At 40.1% G+C, this 25,535-nt stretch overlaps 1 protein-coding gene across 1 annotated transcript in view; it reads left to right on the plus strand.

Moving 5' to 3' along the window:
* The first annotated feature begins 9,172 nt into the window (after positions 1 to 9,172).
* BBOX1 (gamma-butyrobetaine hydroxylase 1) overlaps positions 9,173 to 25,535 on the plus strand; it is a 65,074-nt gene continuing 48,711 nt past the window's right edge. Inside the window, exons 1-3 of the mRNA XM_075837003.1 lie at positions 9,173 to 9,333; positions 11,919 to 12,340; positions 15,848 to 15,962. Of these exons, the coding sequence (XP_075693118.1) occupies positions 11,963 to 12,340; positions 15,848 to 15,962 (493 nt within the window). The 5' untranslated portion in view covers positions 9,173 to 9,333; positions 11,919 to 11,962. The remainder of the gene's footprint in view (positions 9,334 to 11,918; positions 12,341 to 15,847; positions 15,963 to 25,535) is intronic.

Genomic DNA, 25,535 nt, shown 5'->3' on the forward strand with positions numbered 1-25,535 from the left:
AACTAGTCCGCATGTCTTGGATCAGTATTGGAGTGGTGTAACAAATGATCCATTGTGATGGTTTATTTTGCAACTGAAAGACAATATTTCATGTCTGAATATTCTTGGAGTGAAGAACTACAAGACCATAGAAGGTATACAATGTCCATGTAAGAAATGTACTTCTCTAAAGTACAAACTGTAACTTGTTTTTGTGTCGTTGAGGAACATTTCATCCATAGCAGTGCCAATGTTTGCTAAAGTTTTTGGCCTTACTGAAGAGGAAAGCATATTTTTTTTAATGGTCTATTATTTGTCTAGTGGCATTTCTTCAAAAGTAATTAAAATGGAAATTTTTGTAGAAATTTATAATGCTACATTAAAATAAGGTCTATGGAGATTTAAGATTTACAGTTGCTACACATATTCACGGTGTTATTTATTTATTTATTTTTTTCTATATAGTGCCTCAGGCATTGTGTGCGATGTGTCCTATGTTAATGATATAATCATTAACATAGGACACATATGATCTCTCCATATGTTTGTGGATATCTGTCTAGCATCAACTTCAACATTGTTTCTGCTATGTAGTATTAAGAAATTGTATTTAAGTCTCTGACATATCTTTACAGATATTTGTTTCCAAAAAGATTCTCGTCAGATTAAAAATTGTATTGTTAAAGTTTAACCACTACCTAAAAAAAAGTGTAAGAAAAACGTATGATGCACATTAGATGAAAGTCGCCCAAACGGAACCGACCGACTATCTAATGTTTATGGGGGTGTCCTAACTCAGGGAAGATTGGGCACATGGGATTTCAACATGGCCGCCCCCTTTGTTCCCACGGAAGATCTGTCACTGCTGAGGGGTCTGGCAGCAGATTATTCCCCGTTGCGAACTGAAAATACATGCTCGTCCGAGGGTGCATATGTATGGGGGAATTGGGAGAAATAAGTGCTGGAAGGACTAGCGTTCGGGCGTCAACTATTGTAAGTGTATGGCCACATTTAGTTCAATTTGCAGATGCCCACCTCATGCAGGATTACGTCATGATGCCATTGCAATATAAACACGTACAACCTAATGACTTCGCCAGGCATTGGTTTATCCAAACCTGGCTTTCTATGGTCTGTGTTTTAGTGTCTCTGTATCTACGTCCTCTGTTCTATAGGTCCGGAGAGCAATACAAGGTTTATGCTCAGAGGATGAAGTAAGCCGGGATGCCTCAAGTACCGGCACTTAAAGGGAACACCAAGATGGTGCCAGTGATAATATTGTTATCCATTTTTTGCTTTTTTTTGTGACCATAAGTAGCCGTGTTATAGCAGATGAAATAATCTTATACAGTAATTGGTTTATGTAAACAATTCCTTATCACTTCTAATGCTGCCCTTGGCTGACCTCGGTTGTATACATACAGTATGACATTGCGGCTCGCACGTAGCACCCCCTTCCATCAGAACATTGTAGGGAAAACAGCTCTGCTGTAGAAGCACAACCTCAGCAGTCTTGCATGAAGCAGCCACGTAATGTGGTGACGTGGCCACTGTTCGGAGTTGTTCTTTGTATAATGCACATGGGGGTACATCTGGCTTTGGCAGGCCGGGGGCAGCATTCTAAACAATAATAATATAAACCAATTGCACCATAAGTTAATATTTGAAATACATACAGTAAGTTACAATGGAAGATTATGAATCTATTATGTTATCATGAAACCTATATTTTTTTTATGTTGCGCTAAAACTCAGCATTAATTTAATCATATCTATTTCCAAACAACCATATGATGACTTGAATGAAAGTCAGATTGTATTCATACTTCTATAAGTGATGAACAAGACTTCAGATTTGGTTCTTCCATCAGTCTGAAATATAGGCCTAGTTCACACACTTCAGATTTGGTGCAGATTTTTCACGTATTTTTGTAAGCCAAAAAAACGGAACGGAACCTAAACAAAAGAAATATATAATGGAAAGCCTTAAATTGTCTTCTCTTCTGCATCCAATTCTGGTTTTGGCCTAATAAGGCATGCAAAATCTGCAGCAAATGTACAATGTGTGAACAAGGCCATAAAGTTGGTGTTCACAACTTTATTCAAATTCCTGGAAACTTAATAGGAAGGTGTGGAAATCTGACAGTAAGATGTTAATTACAGTTCTTCAAAGCAAAAGTATAACTATTGAACCTACTACGACTATGTGAGATTACTGCCAGCTCAGCAGAGAAAATCTATGAAGGACTTTGTTCCCTTTTATGTGGGACTCACACATCAACTACAAATGGTTTTACTTAAAGAGGCTCTGTCACCAGATTCTCAAATCCCTATCTCCTATTGCATGTGATCAACGCTGCAATGCAGAGAACAGTAACGTTTTTTTTGTTTTTTTTAAACGTTCATTTTTGGCCAAGTTATGAGCTATTTTATATATATGCAAATGAGCTTTGAAATGGACAACTGGGCGTGTTTTTTTTCGTATGTCCAACTGGGCGTGTATTGTGTTTTTAACTGGGCGTGTTTACGTGTATGACGCTGACCAATCAGTGACCAGTCAGCGTCATACACTCCTCTCCATTCATTTACACAGCACATAGTGTTCTTACTAGAACGATGTGCAGCCAGATACACAAGTGTCCTGATAATGAATACACATGAAATCCAGTCTGGACGTCATGTGTATTCAGAATCCTGACACTTCTGAATCTTTTCTGTGAGATTACAGCAAGCCACGCGTAATCTCGCGAGATTATGAGGTAAACGAGATTTAGTTTCCCTTGCTGGAAATCTCACAGAAAAGATTCAGAAGTGTCAGGATTCTGAATACACATGACGTCCAGGCTGGATTTCATGTGTATTCATTATCAGGACACTTGTGTATGTGGCTGCACATCGTTCTAGTAAGAACACTATGTGCTGTGTAAATGAATGGAGAGGAGTGCATGACGCTGACTGGTCACTGATTGGTCAGCGTCATACACGTAAACACGCCCAGTTAAAAACACAATACATGCCCAGTTAGACATACGAAAAAAAACATGCCCAGTTGTCCATTTCAAAGCTAATTTGCATAAATATAAAATAGCTCATAACTTGGCCAAAAATGAATGTTTTTAAAAAAACAAAAACGTTACTGTTATCTACATTGCAGCGCCGATCACATGCAATAGGAGATAGGGATTTGAGAATCTGGTGACAGAGCCTCTTTAAAATGGACTTTGTGATAAAGCAGTGGAGCCAGCTACAGCATGGTGTAATACAGCGGTGGCTAAGCCTTTGTACAGTCTTCAACTCAGACATTAGTTACTTAGAGTTAGTCAAGATGGGGAGCCCCATTGCAAAGACAAATATTGAGACCTCTGTCAGGTGCAGTTTGACGCCACCGCTCTCCTAACCACTCACAACAGGAGAACCTGATGCCCTGTCCCATTTCATGATTCGCTTATTTGTGCAGGTTCTTATCACCCATTAAAATGGGGACAAGAACAACCTGGAATGGGCCTCCCTCTCCACGAGCCTTATAGCAACCACATGGGCTGCCACTTTGGTATATACGCCCTTGCTCTGAGATTACATACATTTGAACAACTTTTCAGAGGTAAATTGTAACTTTTGATATGTCATAGAAACATATCACAAGTTTGAATCGGTGGGGGTCCGGGTGCTGAGATTGCTGAAATAAAGGTGTAGAAGTGCTTTGCACCTTCGGCTGTGGTCAGCCCTACCGGTCGGGCTGAAGACGGCTCATATAGAACCTCTAGGAGATTCATCTTCAGGCTGTCGAGGAGCGCTGATCAATGCCGAAGGTGCAAACTGCTCAGCTGAGCGCTACTGCACCTTCTTTTCAGCAACAGTGGGGGTCTCAGCACAGATCCAAACTTTTGATATGACATATCAAATGTTTGAGGAAAGTGCAGTTACTCTTTAACAGTAGCAGTATATAGAGAACATATTATAACAGTTATATACAAATGACATCAAGTTAGCCCACTTTTTTCTTATTACTTGAGCAAACAAATTCATGACTAACATAATAACCACGAGCTAAGAGAGTTCCTATAAGGATAGATTTTTATAACACTATTTATTTTTTTCTTGGGTATTGCTGGCACAGACTTTTATTACTTTACCTATGTTCAGGTCAATGTAACCTAACAGTATAGTCCATGTCAATTCTCTGTTTATGAAGTGGTTAGAGGCTTGGAGCCTACTGTCCACTTTCTCAAAGGAACAAACATTACCCAATCTCTATTGACCGAGTAAGGCTCTGTTCAAATCTGGATCGGAGACTCTGTTCGGAGCATCCTTATGCAGGTTTTGTCGGGAAAAATAGCACATGCACTTTTATCCTGCCAAAACGACAAACCAGATTATATGTCAACAGGGTCCGTCGTATGACAGATCAGGCAGAGCATTGTGGCTTTTTGTTATGAACTGAAGATATTTTAACTATTCTATACAAATGGCATTATAGCCTAATATGTTCATTAGAATCTCATATCCTTAGAAGTGTCTAGTCTCGACTATCTCCATCAATCCCTAAATTCTTGTGATCGGTGGGTGTGCCAGCAGGGTTTAGCAGGCCAAGCAAACCTAGTTAGCAGGGACTTGAAATATCAACACTGAGTCTCAAGGGTCTTGTCAATACACCACTGGCTCACCAATGAATGGTCAAATACCACTTTGCCACCAGAGACTAGACACATCTAAGGCTATGAGATTCTAATGAACATATTAGGCTATGATGCCATTTGTATAGAATAGTTAAAATATCTTCAGTTCATAACAAAAAGCTACAATGCTCTGCCCGATCTGTCATACGACGGACCCTGTTGACATATAATCTGGTCTGTCGTTGTGGCAGGATAAAAGTGCATGTGCTATTTTTCCCGTAAAATAGGACAAAATCTGCATAAGGATGCTCCGAACATAGTCTGTACTCGGCTATCGCCGTCTGTTCCATAGACATTGAATGGAGCAATAGTGCACACGCATGACCACTACTCTACTCAAACGGGTGCACGGGACCCTCATTCTCATGATTGGTGTGGGTCCCAGTGGTGGGAAACCCAGCGGTCATACACTTATCACAACTTATCCTGTGTATAGGCGATAATTGAAATTTTGCATTGGCCAAGACCTCTATCAATAACATTCTTGGTGGTCTGGAATAGTGAAGGGGTGAAAACATCCCTAGTAGTCTAGGGTCGTAGAGGAGTTAATAGTAAAATCCCTTATGGTCTAGAGCAGTGATCCCCAACCACTGGGCTGCGATATGTATCTGGTATCCGCCCCGGTGGCCTCAGGGAATTTCGGGCGAAAAAACGCACCAAACTGAGGTGCAGTTTTTTTGCCCGGAATTTCCTCTGCGGGAAAACTGCTGAGCAAATCTCCTATGATGATGTTTCATCCCAGGAGACCGCTGCAGCCTGTGATTTTCATTGACTCAATAGAAAAACAGCTCTAAAAATGGGTGTAAAAAAACTCAAGTTGCTTAAAAAAATGTCTGAAAATCAGAGGCTGTTTTCCCTTGAACACAGCTCCGTATTTTCAGACGTTTTTTGTTCAGCGTGTGAACATACCCTAAAGGATTGGTTAATGGTTACTTCCCTGGTCTAGAGTAGTGTAGGGTTAATATTTGAAGACTTTTTTCTCTTGCTTAAGCGTTACGAAATAGTAAGTTATTTTTTTTATATCCCTTTAAAGAACATCAATGCCATAATAAATTCCGGATGAAGATGATCAAATCTCAGTATAATATGCATCACATATACACAAAACTAGCGTAAAATCAAGAAAAATCTTTGAACTGAGCTGTTTCCTCTTTTACCCATTGATCTTAATAACTTTTGTGAGTCCAAATGAATTGAAATGATGGAGATACAGTGTTCTACACAGCATGTAAGAAGAAGTGATGTTGTTGGCCAAAGGTTACTGGGTGAAAAGTGTTTATTACCATGTGATCATTATTAGGTGAAAGGTGCGTACACGGCACAGAGTAAAATAACCAAACAAACTAGCAACTAAATACAACAGAAATTTTCCTCTTAATAGGATTATTACCCATAAACCAGCAGTCCCCAGTATGTTGGACATGAAATCAGCAGTGTAATTTTTTTAAAACAACTTTTTATATATTATTTTCCAAACCCACACAAACACAGGTAGCACATACAAACACCATGCAGATGTTTCCTTTGTTGGATTTTTTTATACTGATCCCCTATCCACAGGATAGATCATCAGTTTATGATCAGTGGGGTTCGAAAGCCGGACCCCGCACCGATCAGCTGTTCCGGCTACCTCCGGGCACTTGAAGTTATGCAGTGGTTGGTGATGGAAGATGATGGCTCTGTACACTGTATAGAGTCCGTGCTGCAACACTGTAGCTCTGCTCCTATTCACTTGAATAGGAGATGTGCTGCAGTACTGTAGTGCGACTGCTATACAGTGACGGAAGCCATCTGCTACCGGCACAAACCACTGCATAACTTCCAGTGCCCAGAGGCAGCCGGGACAGCTGAAAGATGCGGGGTCTGGGTGTCGGACCCCCACCGATCATATACTGATGACCTATCCTGTGGATAGGTTATCAGTATGAAAATCGACCCCCTGCCTGGACAACCCCTTGAAATTGATGAGGAACCGTGGCCATATGAGGCTGTATAATCCATTCTGTAACAATTTGCAAATACGGAAGTTACTGTATACAGGTAGTTTGCCACCTTATAAAATGACAGCAAATCGTTAGGATATGCTGTCACTTCCTGATCATGGGGGGGTCCAACTTTCAGAATGAAGAAGCCACAGTGCTATATGCATATAAATGCTATACTGTAAATGCATATATTAAACTGAGAATTTACTCATAGGGTATTAAAAATAGATTTCGTAAACCGGACAACCCCTTTTAACAGACATTACACAAGTGGACAATGTGAGTATTTATACCTCAGTATTTTCTTTATGCCGAATTTGAGAGAATTTCATAGAATTTTTCCCTCTTGAAATCATTTAAAAAATCTGAAAATATAATTTCCTTTTAATATTCAGCTGTTTCTAGGTTAACTTGTTCTCTTTTAACAAACAGAAGTGCACATTTCACATAGAATCTAAAAAGTTGTTTCAAATGCAAGCTAACATATTAAATAACGTAATTGGCCACAAATAAAAAAAACTACCGCTATATATGGTGAATTGTGGCTACAATAATCTGGGCTTTCTTAGGATTTCTGGCCTCTATTTTCAATGTAGACATTAATTCAGAATTTTTATGCGTATCCCTGCCCCGTTACAGGATAAGCATTCCGAACTTTAACCTTTCACTGCATTTTTCCACCACACAATCATGTAGTATACAGGAGGCGTTGAAAAGTCAAAGAATAGCTGCCTTTCACCTCCGCTGCTCCAGTATTAGCTGCTTGTACCATTTATGTCACGGCTGATAAAATGTCTATTAATGTAAGTGTGGATACATGTCCTCTTGTACATTATGTTTAGTAAAAAAAACTCATACAGACTGACAAAGATCTATTTCTAATATTTTCCTAATGCTAGAAACTATGGAGTCTCAACGAATAAAGCAGGAAATATGTCTTAATGCTATAATTGTGCAGAATAGACTTTTATTATAACTTGGTTTTCGAAAAAAAAAATTTACTATGTGATTTCGCAGGCAGGATTATAGACTGGTGTGCTCGATTGTCACCCCAAGGAACAAGACTAATCGTACCTTGTGATGGTGGTCACTTGAATGGAGTTGAATGGTTCTACTTTCATGCAAATCAAGTCTCACAACTTTTCCTCTTGGGTTGCACTCGAATAGAAGGCAATAAAAATGTAAACCATCACTCTACTGTCTCAGATTCGTTATAAAGTCCAGACATTGTCCGTCACAAAGATATTATGGAAAAATAATCAAAAAATTGACAGATGTGGAAGGAACCTCAGATCTAAAGCACACGATCATATTATGGCTCATATGGAATCCGAAAGGAAAAGAATCATGGTCTATCGGCTGCTGTATTAGGGAATATTCTCACTTAGAAGTATCGCCTTGAAGGAAGAATACCTTCATGATATGGTTCCATATGGAGGCACCGAATGGAACGAATACAGATTGCCTATGGCTATGTAGCACGGGACCGTATGTGTAATGAACTTACCTCTCCGGGCTCATGCTGTGTCTACCTTCACCCAGCTAGCACGGCTGGGTGGGTAGTGATGCTAGATGTGTAAGAGCTCAACCATCTTACCAACCGTAATTATAGGAGCTTTATTATAAGGGGCTGTTTACTTGTCCCTATGACAGTTTTAGGCATTTCTTCCGTTTTAGTTCATGGTTTGTTATGACCCAGATTCCCTTGTCACTAAGAAACCACAACTACCAATCCTAGTATCTGGACTCGACCGTCGCTAGACGTTTTCCAGAGGGTCAAACACCAGACTAGTTTAGGGCACCAAAGTCCTGGGGCCTGCTGACTACCTCGACCTAAACCGTAGTTGTGGGAGAAAGGGGGTCCTATAAGTGAATTGTGTGGTCTAGCTGGCTCTTTCCCAGGTATTGCTGGAACCGGACCATTACAGTACAGACGCTTTAAGGTCTTTTTATACTGGCAATTAAGTAAATAAGCCCAGATCGAAGATAAACAGTAGCCCGTTCACATGGAGCAATCATTGTACTTTACAATATTGTTCGTTCCCATACAGTTTGCATAATTGTGGCTGTTTACGATGATTTTTACTGCCGCATAAAAGATGCGTTCAGCCAACAAATGAGCGTTTGCTCGTTTTTAACTGATCCCTGGGCTCTTTTACACGTTACGTTCCCCCCGATCATCAGCCCGTGTTATAGGGCCTCTACTATTTTATCGAAAGAAACAAATAAGTTACAAAATCCCAAAAATTTTTAACAAATCTTCTACTCAGTCATCCAAAGCAATCGACTTCAGAAATGTTGTATTTGTCATAGGTCCAATAAATTACCATTTCCATGTCACAATTGATTATTTTAATTGTTGTCGTTTCCTCATATCTAGAGATTCATCACTGACAGTGTCATTTAGAGTTTTGCCTTTTTCACATCAGTTCTCCTTCTCTTGGAGAGTACTGTCAGATATCTTTATGTACTATGTACGCCTGTAGGTGTCACATTTCCAGAAGCACAGGGCTGGATCTATGTGGCTGGGATCCAATGACGGGGTCAGAAAAATAATCTGCCAGCAAGAACAAGCATGCCAGGAAGGCAGAGACTGACAGAGAAAGAGGCTAAGACAACAGAAGGCATTGCTGGGGGCCAAGCTGCTTGTGAGCAGTTCATAGACCAGACCCTGTAATGCTGATATTCAGGAGGTAATAAATCTGAACAGATACAACTATTGTAGAGCAGAAGGTATCGTGTTCATATTATGTTTCCAGCTCACGGCTCTTACAATGCACAATATAGTGTTAAGGAAATACATTTGTTGGGGGAGGGGAACTCTGGAAATAGAGAAGGGTTGTGTAATACAAGAAAAGGTGCTCCTATAACCAGGGCTGCAGTACAGTGTACGGCTGTGTTCACATTTGCATACGGTTCTGAATAGAGTAAAAGGGGTTTTACACCGGGCAATTATCGGGAAGACGAGCATTCATAGAACGCTCCTTGCCGATAATTGCCGTGTGTAAACAGGGCAGCGATCAGCAGATGAACGAGCAAACGCTGGATAATCTGCTGGTCATATCGTTATAAAAAAGTTAAATATTATCGTTGTCGGCAACACATTTCCCTGTGTAAACAGGGAGACGCGCTGCCTACATGATAATAATGGATGGGGACGAGCGATCGGGGTAACAACCGCTCATCCCCATCCATAGATCGGTGTGACAAGAGCAAACGAGCGCCGATCAACGATGTGTCGTTGATTGGCACTCGCTGCATCGGCCACTTATCGGCCGGTGTAAAAGGGCCTTTAAGAACAGAAGCAACTGATGTGCAAGAAGGTGTAAAGATAGGTTCACATTTTAATTTGGGGCACATTTTTTTTTAAGAAGTTAACAACACATACAAGTCCAAATGTATCAGATAAGTGACATACACTATTTTTTATTCTGTTTTTCAAATATTTTATTTTAAAAAAAAAATATGAAACGATTGTCGATTTTTAGTGTGGGTTATTCACTTTCAGAAGACAAAAGTTATTTAGGATTTTAGGAAACATTTCCGAAATCTTCTTTCTTAATTGCCACAGATTTTACCCATTGTATTGAACTGAAATGGTTGAAAAAATTGCATGGTTGTTGATGATTGCAGATTTACTTATAGGGGATTAGTCACCTCTCCTGACATGTCTGTTATAGTAAATAAATGTTTCCTATGAAGTAAAAATTCTGGATCATCTTTTCTTATAACTCTGCGTTGTGCCATCCTCTGTTATTCCTCCTAGAAATGTACGAGTTAATTGAAAACTGGGTGTTACCATTACCCTTGTTGATAGGGTGTGTCCCTACACATTCTCACTCTACAAACAATCTGTGGGAGGGATCCTCCAGCTCACCTTGATGCAGATTTTCACTGCGCTCTGCGCCTGGATCTCCGTGACGGCTCACGGTGTTGTAGACAGAAGAAATGAACAAAAGTAGATGGTCCAGGGCAGTCAAGTTTAAAATAGAACGTAGTTCCAATTTTATTTGGATGATTAAAACATGATTTAATCATCCAAATAAAATTGGAACTACATTCTATTTTAAACTTGACTGCACTGGACATTCTCACTCTGTCAGCGCTGATTGGACAATGTCAGTCTGTGTAGGGACAAACCACTAACTGGTAACACTCAGTTGTCAATTTATTCATACATTTCTAGGAGGAATAACAGAGGAACAACACAATGTACATTTCTAAGAAAAGGTGTGCCAGAATTTTCATTTCACGGGAATATTATTATTTACTTAAAAAGATATGTGAGGAGAGGTGACAGTTATTTTTAGGTTTCGGCTGCAGAAAAATTTGTAGTCTGAATACCCACCCTAAAAAATTTAATTCATCATTGGAAAACAAAATGATCAGTTCCTAACTTTACAGATTATTACCCACTATCCTTCTGATAAAGACATTTTGATACCTTAAGAACATTTTAATTAAAAAATATAATATGGTGGTAGATTAAGACGTAAAAAATACTTCCCTTTAGAATGGCCCTGTCTAAAATTTTATATGTAATAGAAACACAGCTAAGTCTTGGAACTTGATCCACTAGCAATACCATCATTATGGTTTCTTAAGAGAAGAAGGAGTTCCTAGGTATTGTAAGAGCCAGAGTTGCGTCCTATATAAAGTAAATCTATGTGTGTAGCTAAGGCCTGCATTGATTTATATTGTTTTCATTCCTATAGACAGGCAGCTCAGCACTGGCTCCCTAAGTTCTGGCAAAGACATCATCAAGGTCACCTAAAGAGACAAGAAGACCTTAGGTTGAGTTTAGGTTCTAGGCCGAGAGCTGCATCCCATGCAAAACCAATCTAGGGATGTAGCTTGCATATAGTAGTCTGATAGAAGAGAAATTCTGGACCACTTGATCACATTACCTGAAGCAAGGTATATCAGTCTCCTTTCTCAGACTAATAGCCAAGACAAGTCCAGTGAACAGAACTGAAGAACTTTCATGTTGTCCACTGAAAGATATAGTAGACCAGCAGATGAGTAAATTCAATAGGGAAGACCTTCTAAATTAGATCGGGCCAGCCAAATTGCATGAGCAGACCAAACTCAGACAAGTTGTTGGGGTTATTGTAATGTTATTTCTAACCCGTACTTGTACAATTTATTTTTAGGCCAAATTATTATTTTGAAGACTTCCTCATTCAATCATCCTGTAGTCAATAATAAAAGGTGGCACGTTTTTATATTCATGTTCCAAGGTCTTGTAGAATAATACAAATATTTATTTCCTTTTCAGATCTCTTACAGTGGAATTTTAAGAATTGTGACGGACGATACACAATGTGGGCTACGGTATTGAAACATTTATTACGGAGCAAAGTCCAATCCTGTGCAGCACACACATCACTAAAAGTTCAAAGGAACAAATGTTCTCCTTGTAGTTCTCTGCTCTATTTCTCCCGCCGGCAGCACAGTGCTCCGGTATATGAACAGACTAGTCCCACTATGATTCGGACTGTTAAGACTTTGGATGCTCAGCGCTTTGTCTGTGTGCACTGGGAGGATGGAGGACAAAGTCTGTACCCATATGTGTGGCTTAGAGATAACTGCCAGTGTCCTGAGTGCTTCCTTCACTCTGCGAAGGCGAGAAAACTTCCCATTGAGAACTTGGATGTGAACACCGGTCTAAGAAACGCTAATCTGACGGACACAAATAAGGTACTTTTTCATGTGTTTATATGGTTATAATGGGATTTAATCCCATCATCCCAGTACTGCAATATAATTCATCCTGTACTTATCCAGGATCCCCTGCATTCTACAACCTGGTAAATCTTTTCATTTTAGAATATTTTACCTGAACATTTCATCCTTTGTAGCATTAAAGTGCACCTCTAGTCTAAAATATGAGTAATTCCCTCTTGCGTTGTAATGAAATGATTCCCAGTCCCTTTTCCGTAGCCCGGCTACATGATTTAGACTGTTTTACGTTCCATAAGCCGTCTATAGAATGCTGTAAATGGTAATAGCTTTGCTAACGGGTTCCGTCGGGCATAAAATTAGGGCAATTTCACAAACAAGAATATTATCAACTATATTATCCAAACTACTGTAGGCCAGGAGAACCAAGATGCTCTAGTTTAGATAGAAGACCCATCCAGTGGAGCATATTTTTTAATTCAACACTTTGCCCACTTATTTGATGGTCCCAAAAAAGGACCTATTCAAAATGTTTGCAAATCCTAGATATGTCAAGGAAGTTTTTTCCATAAAAGTTTGCATGCCCTGTGGAGATTTTTGGATTGTGAATTTGCCTGCCAGGTGTTTGGTAGTGTCTGACTATTAACCTAACTAGACACATTTTATTTAATGTTGGTGGGAAAATACATTTCAAGTCAACATATACAATGAAAATGTTCACCCACACACAAAAGGATTGTAATAAATTGTCCCCAGTTCCTTCCACAGCCATAATTAAGTAGAATATAAATGTGGCCAAAATGCTAAATATAAGGCTCAGAAACATTTGAATACAAAAAGTGATTGTTTTGATTAGTTCTATCGTAGGGTTCGGATACTCTTTAAGGTGGTTTCTTAGGATTTTACATTGATGGCCTTTCTTTAAAAACATCCCTCCATGTGTGATGGTAGGAGATCAGACTCCTTGGCCACCCGTTATCAGCAGAAAGAAGAAGATTGCAGTGCTCTACACAGCGGGGTCAATATGCGTGCGGCTGTATCCGGTAGGTATTATTTGCATAAAATCAATACCATATAACAAAGCATTAAAATAATGAGCATAGAGGGGTTTTCTGGTTAGTAGATGTCTAATGAGACTCATCTCCTTCATACAAACATTTAATTTCCAACCAAGGAAGATGGACACATGAAAGAAACAGCCGTGTCCCTTTAACGAGAATCAGAATTAAAGCAGTCGCCGGCTTTGATGCAATAATAGCTGTTGTTTTTTCTTTCTCTAATAGTCCATGTGGGTTTTTACGTAATTAACCAAAGTGTTTCCATGTAACCATTATAGGTGAAGGAAATTAACGATTAACTTGAATATACTTTGGAAACCACATGCCACCGTTCTATCAGCTCCTTGTACTGTGGAATAAGAGAACCGATCCATTTGGAATAAAAATGGCTCAATAAATATTTTAAGTGGTTAAGTAGATAGTATATTGCTGCTACTCTCTCTACTAAACTAAAAATCATTGAGATTGAATTTCCCTTTTCAATTGTTCTAGCTGTGGCACTCACGATCAGACCCTATTCTTTTATACCAGTGACAGACTAACCATTATATCTTTAGGGGAAGGCTCGACGGCCCATGGCCAGAGGGGGCCTACAGCCAATTGGTCAGTTAGAGCAGTCCTTCACATTTAAAGGCTATGTAAATCTTTGAAACCATATTTTTAAATAAAAATGTCTATCAGTGAGAGTGGTGCAACTTTCAATAAACTTTATATAAAAAATTATTTTTACTTTTTGAGATACAGCAGAGCAAAGCGTAATCTCGTTGTAACCTGTCATCTACAGCGTAATCTCACGAGATTATGCTTGCTCTGCTGTAAGTACCATAGAAACAGTAACGAAGTGCAGAGATTGTGAATAGACATCCCGTGGAATGTCTATTCACTGTCTAAACACTTCAGTATTGTTAATGTGTTAGTATAAGAAAGCACATAGCGATCTAAAAGGATCCCTATGCGCTGACTAAATGAATGGAGAGAAGTGTATGACGCTGATTGGTCAGCGTCATACACTCCTCTGTACAACGCCCACTTGGTCTAAAGTAAAAACACGCCCACTTGGGCATTAAGCAACTCATTAGCATAAATCTAAAATCGCTAATAAAGTGGTGAAAATAGATAGTTTTTTTAAATAAAAAGCACTGCTGTCATCTACATTACAGCGCCGATCTCCTTATGTAGGAGATAGGGCATTTATAATGTGGTGACAGAGTATCTTTAAATAAAATGCATAAACGTTTTTGTTTATTTATTGCAAACTGCATTAGTCGAAAACTATGGTTAAGATATTTCATGGTGGAGTTAATTACTTTTATCATTAATCATTTTTAAAGGCCATAATGAAAAAACAATAAATCATTTCTTTGAGAACCAGAACATTAAAGAGATTTGTGGAAATGTACTTCAACTGTTTTGTGAACGCAGAGTCTGGTGACAGCTGCCTAGACCAAGCTTGTACCTGACAGAAGAGAACACAGATCATTGGCACCTGTTATGAATTAGGAGGGCAGAAGATCACACAAGGATGTATCCGGTCTGAGATTTACAGCACAGTTTTCTCACTTACACTGGGGACATAGTGGATACTACTTAAAAAGTTGCTTCATGTACATATTGTAGGTATAAAATTTGTATTTATACATTATTTAAAGGGACATTAAAACTAGAATACAAAAAAACACGTATTTATTAGACTGCAACATTTTCTGGAAGGCTTTGAAATAAAGTTGTACACATTGTGGGTGTTACAATTCCTCCCATAGGAGTGGACGCTCTCAGTCACAATCGGTTTGGCGCCGGCTAGACCGGGTTGCAGAATCTCCTAGTTCTGTACCCTTAACCCTTCAAGGTGGTATGGACTTGTCTGGTCGGATTCCCAGGCTGTGGTCCAGAAAAGTCACCGATTGGCAGTGGTTGTGCTGTAGCAGAGTCAGCAACGTAGCAAGGGGTAAACATTTAGTAGTCAGAAACTAGCAAGCCAGAGGATGAGACAGAAGAGCAGTCAGGAATAAGAGCAAGAATCGATACCCGGAGAATAACTACAGAAAGCAACAAATCCAAAAGGGTGAGACAGGAGCGTAATCAAAATCAAGAAACAAGGCCGAGGTCTGGATCAGTCAGAAATAGTCATATAGCGATAGGAACAATAGCAAAACAAAGGATGTACCTTAAAAGCCGAAGAGTGAAAGCTAGAGTCCCCTTTAAAAAGGGGGCAGGACCGACGTCACCTAGTGGTGCCAGTTGCCCTGGATACCCGATGCTCCCGGCCGGGCAGAAAGACATGCTGCTGAAGCTTGAGGCATGAGGCTTAAAACTGATTTCCATGTCTTGGAATGCAATCTTAGTAAAATATGATAATTATTTCCTAATGTTTATGATTTTAGAGGTATTATTATCGTTGTCAAGGGGCATCATGGGAACATGTGTGTACGTTTCATCATTGTGTTTTTCTTTTCTTGTTTTTTCACAGGTGTCTATTACTTGGCCGGATGATCATCAAAGTGAATTTGATGCCAAATGGCTGAAGAAGAGGTGTTTTTCAAAAAAGGCAAGAGCAGAAATGCAAGAGGAACTCTTTCTTCAAGGTATGTGAAAATAAATAAAAAATATTTTTTTTCTGAGGATGGCAGCTTCTCTAAACTTTTCATGATGATTTAGATATCAGTTTACTTCAGTCGATTATGTTACCTTGTGAAAGACATGTCTACACAATATACTAAAAAAAAAGTCAAAAAGCAAGTAAATTCCATTAGTTAGGATCACAGCTGGCTCAGCTGAGCACATCTGCACCCAGACCCGCACCAATCCAAATTCTGATATGTCTCTACGGCTAAAATGCTAAAATAATGTACGTCTCAATATGTTCGGATACTTCGATTCCCTATAGGGACGCATGTTACGTAGTTAGGCAGGCCATTCATATCTCACTATAGGGATGTCAGTATGATTGACAGATAATTGCAATGATTTATGATTGGCTGGCCCCCTCATGTCACATGTCGTCCTAATGGGCACACTCAGGGATCTAACCTGTGGCAGTGAGGGAGTGTGAGGTATTCTAAGGGTAGGTATATTGAGAATTTTATTATTTTAGCATTTTGAGCAGAGTTTAATGTTTGTTTGTTTTTTGTTGTTTTTTTAATACCCAGGAAAACCCCTTAATTCTTGTTTGGACCATAATTCCAGACCACAATTTTGTGATTAGTTCTTCTTCACAGCAGTTTATGTTTTAACCCAAAGCTGTTCTTATACAATACATTTATATATTTCTTGGAGATAGGCATGCTGAGACTGGTTTGGTTTCGTAAGCAAGGGCAGACCATTGTATAGCAGACGTTGCATGATTTTCTTAGTGACAAGATGCAACCGAGAATCGTCAAACTTAGACATGTAGTGTTTTGCAATACTAATATGAGTATAACAGTGGGTGACACATTCAGTAGCTTAGACTACATCTAGAGGTCTTGGGTCATGCGGTATGCTGCTTTCATTTACTACTGTCCCACATGGGTCTTTTATTAGGTTGCAACCAAAGGTCACATTTGTATTGAGTTTCTTACAAGGAAAGTACGTATGAAATTATCCATGTAACTGTGTGTTTTACAATTCTAAAAAAGTTGTAAAATGAATGACAACTAGGAATTCAGTCTCACATTCAATTTTCCCAATTCTCTTAATTTAGTTTTTTTTTTTTTTGGCCTTTGTTATGGATCCTTTACACATTATAATTTTACAAAGTACTCACTCATTAAGTCAAACTTTTCAGTTTTGTAATGTTACACTAATTTCATATCATTAGTTTATAGATTACCAATCAATAAATAGAGGGTAGATACTGCCTGGCCATAAGGCTCTGTTTACACCTTGCTTAAGGTGTACATCCAGCGTTTACGCCAGGAAAATTACCCGATGCAGGTGCCGAACATATAGCCTTGACGTATGCATTTGTATGAAATACAGTTCCATACATTGCCCATTGAAAAAAAAGTTTACTGCACAGTATACGTTGTTGCAGGATCCCTATGTACTGAAATACATACAGCACCAGAACCAAGCTCAGTACATATATACAGCACCAGAACAAAGCTCAGTACATGTATACAACACCAGAACAAAGCTCAGTACATATATACAGCACCAGAACAAAGCTCAGTACATATTGTGACAACTTGGGGAACAACTTAGCTCACAGGATCACCATCTCCAGGGTAAGATGGTTGGCGGACATAGAAAGTTTACTCCAACACGTTGAATAAGGGTTTAAACCAGCCGCAGCTAGCTTTATTGTCTTCAACACAGCAAACAAAAACCGTACAAAGTAAACCCTAGGCTGTCCAACCTCTAACTAACACATTCAGTGTCCCTCACTAAGAGACCAAGAGCCTTGTGCCCAGTACCTCAAAACATACACAGCTTTACCATACATGGTGGTGACTCTCACAGGCTAGCATGCCTGTCTTCCCCAGACTGAGAGCCCTGTGTGAACAGCACACACCTGAATTAAAGAGCCGTCTCAGGTGAAGCCTAATTAGGCTCATCAGACAGCCCTTAGTGTGTGGCACCGTGAGAATTTTATCTTCGTTTATAGGTTCAGAAATGTTGAAAACTGAGAAGCTGAAGATATCTGAGCAGCAAACTGCCCCTAAATATAATAGCTCCATACACTGCACCTCTAATTCTAATAGTGCCATCCACTGTGTCCCTGATTATAATAGCACCATACACTGTGTCACACAAACACACACTGTGCGCCCTGTAGATAGTGCCCCCATAGGGCCCCCTGTAGATAGTGCCCCACATAGAGACCCCTGGAGACAGTGCCCCACATAGAACCCCCTGTAGACAGCGCCCCACATAAAGCCCCCTGTAGACAGTACCCCACATATATAGTGACCCCTATAGAGCCTCCTGTAGATACTGCCCCCCGTAGAGCCAAATGTAGATAGTGACCCCATAGAGCCCCTGTAGATAGTGCCCTACATAGAGCCCCCTATAGATAGTTGCCCCCATAGATCCCCTTGTAAATAGAGGCAGCAAGCCGCTGCAGGCAAGAAACTCATCACGTCTCATGGATGGTGCGGCCCTGACGGTACATACTGCCTAAACGTATTCCAAAAGGACATGCATATGTCAGTCCTATAGAAGTCTATGGATGCATTCAGTGTTTACATTGGGAGCATTTCCCACGGTATATACCGAACTTTCACCACAAGCTGTGAACGGAGACTAAAAGAAGTGGGGACAATTTATGACCAAACTCTAAAGCTGGCCACAGATGTAAAGATTTGGCCACAACATAAGTGTTTATATGAAATTAGAATGCTTATCGGAAAATGGGCATCCACAAAATGACATTTCTCACAATCCAAAAACATTTGTATCGTGGAACAAATTGTGCATTTTCATTGCCCCACGTGTATTTTTCTTGGAAAAATAAAGTTAAAGTTAATGATACAATTATAGTGCTTATCACTTTTCACTTCAATGGAGCTGAGCTGCAATACCAGACACAGCCCATGGACAGGTGTGGCGCTGTTACTGGAAGAAAGTAACCATGTTTTTATCATTTTGTAGACCTTTTGTAAGACCTTTAACTGGTTCCTGACCGCTGGCTGTATTTTTATGGCCAGCGGTCAGGATCCTTAAAACCCGAGCCATAGACTTTTTACGGTTCGGGTTTTAACTTGCTGCCCGCGCGATTGGGCAGCTGACTGTCTGGTCTCCGGCTGTCAGTGACTGCCGGGGACCCTGAGGAGAAGATAGAAGCAGCTTTCGCTGCTTCTGTCTTCTCTGATGACTTGTACACAGCGCTCAATGAACGCTGTGTATATGAATAGAGGAAGCGGCCGCGCCGCTGTCTCTATTCCTCCCGGTGATCATGTGACTGGTCACATGATCGTCGGGTGCCGTTAGTGACAGACTGCTGCTGGGTCTTACAAGACCCAGCACAGCCCTATTAGTGACAATCGTCACTATGAGAGGGCTGATTTCCCCTGTAACTGGGGCTGCTGTGCAGCTCCAGCTCCAGTTACAGTGGAAAAACATGGTGTAAAAGAAAGAAAAAAAATATATAAAGTTCCCCAAAGGTCTTTTTTGACCTTTGAGGGACAGACCATAGTAATAAAAAAATAGTAAAGTCAAGTGCAAAAAAAATGTAATAATAAATACACATAAAATATCCACCCCCAAAAAAAAACGTTCCCCCCGCCAATCATTTTTGTAACGCTAGCGCTGACCCAATTACCCTAATATAGACATGTAATATATTAAAATTTACGGTAGACAATGACGATCACAAATAAAAGGTCTATTTTAGGGTAAACTATGTTATTACCAACAAAAAAAATAGCTGAAACGTAAAAAAGCTTATTTTTTTACTATTATTTTCAAACTTTATGAATAAAAATTCTAAAATAGCAAAAAAGGTGTGTATAAAAACGATAAAAAAAGAAACCTGCATTGTCTATGGAAAAAACGTCACAAAAATCACGTCGTTAGCCCAACAAATACAAAAGTTATAGCCATTTAACTAACACGTGCTAAAAAGGGCTAAACGGTGTCTGGTCCTGAAGGCGCAAAATAGCCCGGTCCTGAACTGGTTAAGCCAGTTCAAATTCGAGATTTCATCAGTGGGCTTGCCATTTTAGTCAACCCTAAATGAATCTAAAGAAAATGAAATTGAAAAAGTTGTTGCTTAAGGCATGATAATTAAACACACTTAGCAATGAGGCCTTAAATTTTGCTGCTTTGTATAACTGTCTCACTTGTCAGGAAATATAATTTTTATGCTGTAAAATATGAACATCTCTGATTTATTATATAACCACTGGTTCAGGAGCCGACGCCAGAATTTATTTTCCACTCTGGATTCCAGAGTATCGTAATACATTTCATTCCATTTGACAAAGAAACCACAATTTTACTCTGTAATGCATTCAATCTCCTGATGGTTACTATATACAGTAGCTGGGGAAATACCACTTTGTTAAGAGTCTTTTCGCAGTGAATCTTAAACTCAGAATTACTATTTATTCGTATGCAAACCAGTTCTTTAGTGACAGCTATTGGAGGTAGCTTCCCTGAAAGTTAATGTCCGACCCATAGAAGAACCTAGAAACACGACTAGGGATATTAGGCTAGCCAGAGTCTCTTCCAAAAGGAAGAGAAACAGATCTGTAGACGGCTGTTTTTTTAGGGTTTTTGCTCCTCACCAGTACAAAGCAGGATGATGGCTAGCTGGGTAAGAAGTATCAGATGTAGTTCTCGGGTTGCTGGTTCTCATTAAGAGACACAACTGGTATGTTTTTACAGACTATGCTCCATGGGAAGAAGTATGCAAATTAGTTCTCCCTTGTGAGAAGGATAACCTATTTTCTAGTGCCACCTATTGGTGGTAGCTTATTTGTAAGTCAATGTCCGACCCATAGTAGAGCCTTGGAACACGACTAGGAATTTTGGCCAAGCCGAAGTCTCCTGCAAAAGGATGAGAAACCCATCAATATAGACATGGAGCATAGCCCGTAAGACTCAGTACCAGCTGCATCTCTACAGCCAACCGGCACAGAGAGTGTTTAAGAAACTAAATTCGTTTTAGCCAGTACATTTTTTATATGTATCGTAGTAAGGCTTTTATCTGTTCTGTATGTGTTATACAATGCACAAAAGAACCAATTTGTATGTGTATGTTTTTTTACAGGGGCCATTTGCCCCATTTGTGCTGGAGCACATAATGTTCTGTAAAAGTACAGAGGCAATCTGAGTTGTACACCTTACTTCATTTTAGATCAGCCTCAGGCTTATCAAGGTGTTTCAAAGTCGTGGAAGAAATGTAAAAAATAGGGATGCTTTCCTCCACACGTAATGAATGTCCCCTGGACCTTTGTACAGTTCTTTAAATAATTAAATCATATGACAGTTCTTTGTATTAACCACACATATATTTATACATGTTAACAGAATCACCTCTAAGATGGCTTTTTTTCCAAGCTGAACAAGCCCATTTTTTCTATCCCCTCATTGTAAGGGAGACCTTCCCTCATTTAATGATCTGGTCATCCGCCTTTGAACCCTCTCCAGCTCTCCTATGCCCATTTTACAATGCGGAGCCCAAAACTGAATGCCATATTCGAGATGAGGTCTTGCGCAGGGCAAAATGACATCGGGGTCACTATTTTTTTTCCCTTTTTATAAGTCCTAAAATTTTATTTGCTTTTGCAGCTGCTGCTTGACATTGAGAACTGCTGTGTTGCTTACCTGTAACCAGAATATCAACGTCCTTCTCTTGTTCCGTTATTTGTGGCTGCCCTTCCATGGCTATACTTTACTGAAGCATTAGGCTATGTTCACACGGGGTATTTTGCCGAGTTTTTTGACGCGGAAACCGCGTCGCAAAACTCGGCAGAAACGGCCCGAGAACGCCTCCCATTGATTTCAATGGGAGGCGTCGGCGTCTTTTTCCCGCGAGCAGTAAAACTGCCTCGCGGGAAAAAGAAGCGACATGCCCTATCTTCGGGCGCTTCCGCCTCGGACCTCCCATTGACTTCAATGGGAGGCAGGAGAAAGCGTATATCTCGCTGTTTTATGCCCGCGGCGCTCAATGGCCGCGGGCGAAAAACGGCGCGATAATTGCCGCGAAAATCGGCGTGCAGGGAGAGGAATATCTGCCTCAAAGTTCCAAACGGAATTTTGAGGCAGATATTCCTCCCCCAAAATACTCCGTGTGAACATAGCCTAATTATTCATAGGGAACATTGCTTTGCCTGAAGTTACATAGTTACATAGTTAGTAAGTGTTTTTAAACATTTCATGAATGTATGGAAATGTTTACATAGTCAGTTAACACAGCAGTAAATTATGTTGTACGTACATGGAAACAGTCTGGGTGCAAGCAATACTTAACATTATGTATTGCTTAACATCTGGTTACAAGGAAACCGTTTTGTAATTTACACCAGACAATGGAGAAAAGTCTACACTTGTACATAATTACATATGTTGCATGCGTTGTATAAATATTGCTTTTCCTTTTATTCTTAGTTAGATTAACTTGGGACTTTATAGCAGTTTCCTGTGTTGTTCCTGGAGAGCATTTTAATAATAAAAAATATATACCGTAATATCTAATCACTCAGATATGTCTGAAGTCTGGTATTGACGCTCAGTCCTATTCAAACCAGTGGGGCAGAGCTTCAATACCAGATAAAGCCCATAGACAAGAAAGGCGCTGTGTGTGTAGTGGGAAAAAAAAAAAAAAAGCAGACCCCTTTTCTTTTCTCATACAACCCCTTTGAATATATGTATTCCATTTTTATCATAGACATGATTGGATTGCTAAGACTTCTGCACGTAATGTGGTCATCGACGTAGCAATTCAGATACATAATGCATTAGGGAGATTGCAATATATGTAGATATCTTGAAATTTGTCTTGTAGAGTGCAGCATTTTAAATGGATAAAGATGGGCCAGTAAAGCTAAATCAGATAAACCATGTGCTCTGTATCTTGAAGTTCAAAGCTAATGGACTCCATTGCTTTTAGCCAATAGATTTTCCTAATTGAAGTTGATCTGCCTGGAGAGATGTTTAAGCTGGACATACACATAAGATAGCTTTCAGCTCAATTCCCCTGACCTTCCCAAAAATATACTGTACATGGCAAGCTCAGCTTCCCTGACATTTTGCCATCGATGGACAGTCTGGAGACCATGATACAAACCAGACTGACAGATCTGCCAAAATTAATCATAGGTTAGATTAAGGTCAAAAGAGCCTGGGAAAATAGGTATTGTTGCATTGTTTTCTAGTGGGGCAATAGTATTTTACATTATTTAATGTCCTATAGGCGTGGTTAAATGTTCCAGCTTTCAGATTGCGTGATTTATTAAGGCTTATTTTTAATCAGAATGTTGACCGACACTCGTGATGCCCATGATGATCTAAAATGTTCTGAACTGAATGGAGAACTTCATTCTTCTACTTCTACAAATAATTCAATGCCAATTCTACTTTTACATTTTGTTTGTGTGTTTTTTTTTTTTTGCTTCGTTGCCAGACTAAGGTTTTTATGAAAGTGTAGCTAAACGTTTGACAAACTTCTGACATGTCATAGTGACATGTCAGAAGTTTGGATTGGTGGGGGTCCGAGCACTGAGACCCCCACCAATCGCTAGAACGAAGCAGCTGAAGCGCTCGTGTGAGAGCTCAGCCGCATCGTGCCTGTTCGGCTTTTTCCGGAAAGCCGATGTATCGGAGTACGGACTCATAGACTTTCTATTGATTCCGTACATCGATACGTCTATTTCCGGAAAAAGCCGAACAGACACAAAGCGGCTGAGCGCTCACACAAGCGTTTCAGCTGCTTCGTTCTAGCGATTGGTGGGGGTCTCAGTGCTCGGACCCCCACCAATACAAACTTCTGACATGTCACTATGACATGAAAGAAGTTTGTCAAATGTTTAGCTACACTTTAATTATTTCAATATCTGTCCTAATAGCAGGATGTTCATTATACCAGTAAAAGCTATTTGGAGTTTGTTCATATAGTATGTATATTTTTGAAGAAACTTGAAAAATATTTACCACCAAACACTTATCATGATGATTTAAGTTGCAACAGGTTGGTTTTTTTGTATATTTTTTGGAATTCATTTTGTAAGAATTTTTTTCCTGCATCATTTTCTAAATTCAGATGGCCAAGAACATAGGCCATTTCTAATTTTATATATTTCTATTAGCCAATGTTTATATCTGCGTCGGGGACTCTATTTAGAGCCTCCATCACAGATTCCATCCACTTTTATGCAGATCTATTTTCTTAACCAAATGATGAACACCTCGTTGGAATCCGATAGACCCTATTATTAGTCAATCTGGACCATTGAGCACCGCTGGTATCCGTTGTGAGACGGATTTGGCACTGCATCATGGTTTCCGTTATCAATGGAAGCCAAGAAGCAGATGTGAACAGAGCCTAAATATATAATTTAATTTAGATATTAGGGAAATGTTATGTTCCTTCTGCCTTTCGCTGGTGGTTAGCTGATAATGATCAACAGAAAGTAAGAGAAAGGTAGATGCAAACTACATTTCTCCTGTAACTAAGTCAACAGGATTCATATATATAAAAATTCATTCCAAAAACAGTGCCGTAGCTTCCATGGGTAGTGTCTGGTATTGCACTTTAGCTCCATTCAAGTGAATGGGGCTGAGCTGCATTGCCACATGCAGCATGTTGACAGGTTTGGCACAGTTTTTTTACAGACAGCAGTCATCTTCTGAACCTGTACAACCCTTTCAGTGGCACCGGCGCCCCCTCAGAGAGGCAGCAGGCCACTGCCTGAGGTGAGAAACTCATCTCGCCTCATGGACGGTGCGGCCCTGACGGTACATACCTCCCGGCCATGACCCATTTCTGCAGAATTTGCCACTCAGATGTCTTCGGCTCCTCACTTTTCCAACATTTCCACACCTATAAACGAAGATAACATTCTTATGGTTCCACACACTGCTCTCCTAAATATAATAGCATCATACACTGCGCCCCTGAATATAATTGTGTCAAACACTGTAAAGTAAAACACCACATACACAGTGCCCCTGTAGATAGCACCACACACAGCCCCCTGTAGATAGCGCCACACACAGCCCCTGTAGATAGCGCCACATCCACAGCCCCCTATAGAAAGTGGCACACACAGCCCCTTTAGATAGCGCCACACACAGCCCCCCTATAAAAAGTGCCACACACACCACTGTAGATAGTTTCACACAAACCCCTGGAGATAGCATCACACACAGCCCCACTATAGATAGCGCCACACAGAACCCCTGTAGATGGCATCACACACAGCCCCCTGTAGATAGCATCACACACAGGACCCCCCCGGGAGATAGTGCCATACAGCTCCCCTGTAAATATTGCCATACAGCCCCCTGTAAATAGTGTCATACATCTCCCCTCTAGATAGCGCCATACAGCCCCCCCCCCTGGAGATAGCACCACCACCCTGTAGATAACACAACCCCCCTTGTAGATAGCACCACCCCCTTGTAGATCGCACCACCCCCTTGTAGATAGTGCCACACAGCCCCCTGTAGAAAGTACCACACACAGCCCCCCTGTAGAAATCGCCACACAGCCCCACCTGTAGAAATCGCCA

This window comes from Rhinoderma darwinii, chromosome 9 (genome assembly GCF_050947455.1).
Source record: "Rhinoderma darwinii isolate aRhiDar2 chromosome 9, aRhiDar2.hap1, whole genome shotgun sequence".
In the NCBI taxonomy this organism is placed as follows: Eukaryota; Metazoa; Chordata; class Amphibia; order Anura; family Rhinodermatidae; genus Rhinoderma; species Rhinoderma darwinii.